Raw genomic sequence first — 4,673 nt, forward strand, 5'->3', positions numbered from 1 at the left:
AACGATGAGGGTAGTTTGTCCATGTTGCAACACCTGCGTATAATGTAAAGGAGTCTTTGATTTTTTCACAGAAACTGGAATCTCCCTGCGTGAACGATTCATAGTTCCTACTAGACTAGTAGAAGCAGAACGTAGTCTGTTAGCAAGTGCTACCGAAGTAAAGTAATTGTCACACGTGACATTTCTTCCTTTCTTCAAGAAGGGCTGAACTAGTTTTAACGCAACATATTCTGAAAGTCTTTCCCTGCCGGACGAAACTCGTCCTTGCCCAGGTAGGGGAAGGCGTTTATTACATATTTTGTATCATTGTCCACGGCTACCCAAAACTTTTGCCCATATTTATCGTGCTTGGACGGCATATACTGCATGAAAGGACATCGCGCCTTCGACGGAAACAACTGTTCATCCACAGTTGTGTCTTGGCCTGGTACATAGTACATCTGTGAATTCTCCACGGACTTATACCATATTTCTGAAATAGGACAAAATTTGTCTGTTTCCAATCTTGCGCATCTCGTAGACTTGTCGTCGAATCGTAAGTACCTCAGAATCTTCAAGAACCTGTTCCTGGACATTTGCCTTTTGGCAGAAGGGTACACCCCATTTCTGGAACCATAAAGAATGTACCTTGAAACCTTTTGTCCCTGTAGCACCACGAACGTACATTATTGCAATAAATGCTTCTAACTCATCCAGTGTCATCGACCAACTTTCCTCTTCAGTTTGTCTGCGTGCTTCTTTTTTTGTGTATGAACGCATTCTATTCAACATAGGATCATCAATTATTAGGCGACAAGAACTGGCAACATTGTCATCAGCAATGTGGCGTATCGCGTGTGATGTCGGACCTTGTTTTTCTTTCAGTACATTTTGCTTAGCAATCCTACCACTTGCAGGATTACCTGGACGTACTACCTCCCAACGGGTACCATCTAGAGCAGTAATTGTCATACTAATTTGTAAAATCGACTGTTCCCTTGCATTACACACACGCTGAACCGGTAGCACAGTTTCTGACATGGATTTGCTACCATCATCTGCCACAGAATCTGAAATTTGTGTCTCATCAGAACACTTTCCCTAATTCACTTTTGCTACTTTTTTAGTCTGTTGAAACTCACCTTGTACATCACAGCCCCGTTTATGTGAGAAACAGGAGTCAGAGATGTGGTCACTGCATGATTCATTAGATAAAATGCTATCACTTGACGACAGAGGAATGAAGTCCTCGTCACCGCTGAGGATGCTGTCTTACCAACCTCATAAATCTCCCTCCGATAGCTCACGAAATACTTGACACGTGCATAGTCCCTTTTTTCGTGACATTTTCAAACACAAATTTCGGAAAAGTTGTCAATTACAGACCACAATTGTACAGAAACTAACTACACAACAATGACACGTCCAATGTACCGTAAACTTCACTTCATTTGCGCTAAAAATCAACGCGTCATTCCCATCGACATAGTCAAATAGAAGTCATAACTAGCTGCACAACTATGCTAATTAGCGTGAAGCTAATTAGTATGTAAAATTTGAAACACTATATAAATCCTTTGTTTTCCAGGGTAGGCGGATGAGAGGAAGTGAACGAGGGGTAGGTGGTGTTGAGGGGGGAGAAAGCATTGAGGGGAGGGACAGGAATGAAAAAAGAAGAGGGATAATGAACGTCAGTGTAAAAAAAGGGGGAATAATGTGCGTAATAATGCATGTCTCATATACCTAAGCATGGTGGAACAAAATTGTTCCACGGGCATTCTAGGGGTATGTGGTAATATCTAAAAATCTATAATACGTACGAAGCTAATTTTCTCGCAATCGCATCCATTTTTCAAAAGATTAAAAGTCACGGAATGTAATAATAATCGTGCGGTAATTAATAGTTAAGGACTGCAATGAAGATGATGGTGGAACAAAAATGTTCCGTTGGGCATTCTAGTGTTAATGTTTTGGTAATTGGTGAAACAAAAAAAACTGGTATCGAATAGTGAGCCTGTGAAGTACTACTTACCTGCCGAGGAGATCTTTGATGTTATTGAAGCATCACATGTTGCTGTGGGACACGGAGGACGAGATAGAATGACAACTGAAACTTCTAGGAAGTATGCCAACGTTACGACTCAAATGATAAATATTTTTCTGTCAATGTGTGAAACATGTCAACGGAAGAAAAGTTTGAAAAAGAAGGGCTTTGTTTCTAAGCCAATACTTCACACAGAAATGAACAGCCGATGTCAAGTGGACCTGATAGACATGCAAGCACACCCTGATCGTGAGTTCAAGTTTATCATGGTATACCAGGATCATCTGACAAAGTTTGTCTTACTGCGAGCGCTGCAAACCAAAAGAGCTGAAGAAGTAGCCTACCAACTGACAGACATATTTTTGACATTTGGTGCCCCCTTCATTTTAAATTTGATAATGGCAGAGAGTTTGTTTATTCTGTCATCAAGGAACTAACGACACTCTGGCCTGAATTAAAGTTAATCAACGGAAAGCCCAGGCACAGCCAAAGCCAAGGGTCAGTAGAACGGGCAAATCAAGATATAGAAAATATGCTTGCCTCGTGGATGCATGATAATAAAACAACAAACTGGTCAAATGGTCTCCGCTTTGTTCAGTTTATGAAAAATCGAGCTTATCATTCCGGAATAAAACAGTCTCCATATCGTGGGGTGTTCGGCATTGAGCCAAGAGTAGGACTTACGACTTCAGCACTGTCATCAGATGTTCTCCAAAACATAAACGATGAGGACGACCTCGTGAGTATTATTGAGGACATGAATGAGCGCCTTAGTGAACATGAAACATTTGATGAAGGAGAAAATGAGGCTGGTCCTAGTGCGGTTGATATCACATCATCCAGGAAAGAAGCACGTGAAAATTTGTCAAAGCAGGCGAAGAAAATGAAACGTGTCTCTGATGCCACCCATCCACCTGTTGAAGTGGGAGATAATGTCATAATACCAATCACGGATGTGGACAGAGCAAAGGCGGATTTTCGGAATGTCTTTGGAGTTGTTCTAGAAAAAAATGAAGATCTGCACAAGTTTGGAACCAAGGATGGAAAGCTGGATAAATTATATTGCAGGTAAGTTTTCTGTCTTTTATGTGCTCCTTATTGATAGAATTTGTATTAACTTATTTTTTTTTGTTTAGATTTTTGAGTAGTCAGCGTGTGACATCATTATTCACAGCTATTCAAATTTCTATACAGAAAGTAAATTGTTTACAGCGCTGATCCTTTTAGATCATAGAATTACTTAAATTCTGTCTTGCTTGCTTAACAAAATGGTGATAGTGACCTACAACTTCTCACAATCTTCAAAAAACGGAAAAATTAGTGGGGAGGAGCTTGGACAACACACTTAACCATAGATGTTAGTGCTTTATACGTATCTGTAATATTATTATTAACCGAAATAATGATGGATTCTTCACGTAATTTTATGTCAAAATAATTTTCTGTTATAATGTCCATTATGTTTTTCTGGAACCGATTTAATAATGTGTAATCCATCTGTTGTTGTCTATTGCGTACTCACCAGTAAATTGATAACAAGTCACGAACTTGATCCCGGTAAAAGACTGTTGTTTAGCTTGTGAAACCGGTACTCGTGAAATGTGCTTTAGTGCATCGGCGTTTTTGTAGGAAATACGCAGATTAACTACCGGTGTTTCTTTGAAATACTAATTATGATGAGTGTGGAAATTGTGCGTTAAAATACATTATTATTTTGTTTTGAAAAGTCATTATTATTTTTTATATAAGTGATTCAGGATTCTCACACCATGTGATTAAACAAAATGTGTGTGTTGTAGGTCTGAATTCGACATTTGACACGAGCAGTTCCTGACACCAGTCGAAGTACCAGATACCGAAATTTCGTTGAGAACTGCAGCCAGGAAAGCAGCATTAACCATACAAGGGTTCACACGTTGGGTGTGCAAGAAAGCATGTATTTCGAAAAGATGCTTGTGCAAGAAGAAAGGTTTTCTCTGCAACTCAAAATGCCATGATAGCTTATATTGTGGTAACAAATAGAAACATTTCAGATGTTTTAGCAATAAAAACGTTTTTCTTTGTATTTCATAATAAATATACAATATTACGTCAGTAGATTGGCTTTGGCACCACCGAATTGAATAAGTAGTAGTGGAATAGTAGTGTGTATTTTACCTTGTGCTAACATACAAAAGCATTTCAGATATTTCTGCAAAAGGGAAGTATTTTCTGTGTATTTCTTAATAAATAAGTGTTTCTATAGAATTGTATTTGAACGACAAGGATTCACATGTTGTGCATGCAAGAGGGCTTATATTTCGCAAGGTACTGCAAAAACAAAGGATTGCTATGATATTGTGAGGGACATAATACTTTTTAGAAATATATAGAAACATTTATGATGTTTGTGCAAAAGAAAAGTTATTTCTAAGTGTCTTAATAAATACATTTCTTCAGGTTTCACTAGTAATATTGTATTTTAATGAAAATAAATAGTAAACTACGCATTCTTAATAAGCGTTGTCAATTGTCAATTCACTAGTTAATACTGAGTTAATACGAAACGCTGACGAAACTAGTTTTAACTAGGAAATTCTGGTTTTACCTAATTTAGGGTTCAGACGGTAATATATATATATATATATATATATATATATATATATATATA

The 4,673-nt window shown here is 37.9% G+C and overlaps 2 protein-coding genes across 2 annotated transcripts; one reads left to right on the plus strand and one right to left on the minus strand.

Moving 5' to 3' along the window:
* Nucleotides 1-459: 459 nt before the first annotated feature.
* LOC145692513 (uncharacterized) lies at nt 460-951 on the minus strand. Its single transcript, XM_081767821.1, has one exon. The coding sequence runs from the start codon at nt 949-951 to the stop codon at nt 460-462; it is 492 nt and encodes a 163-aa protein (XP_081623947.1).
* Nucleotides 952-2,555: 1,604 nt separating this feature from the next.
* Nucleotides 2,556-3,095, plus strand: LOC145692514 (uncharacterized). The gene has a single exon (XM_081767822.1). It carries the CDS (start codon nt 2,556-2,558, stop codon nt 3,093-3,095), a length of 540 nt encoding a protein of 179 aa, XP_081623948.1.
* The last annotated feature ends 1,578 nt before the right edge of the window (nt 3,096-4,673 follow it).

This window comes from Thermobia domestica, chromosome 8 (assembly GCF_964235325.1).
Source record: "Thermobia domestica chromosome 8, izTheDome1.hap1.1, whole genome shotgun sequence".
Classification (NCBI taxonomy): domain Eukaryota; kingdom Metazoa; phylum Arthropoda; class Insecta; order Zygentoma; family Lepismatidae; genus Thermobia; species Thermobia domestica.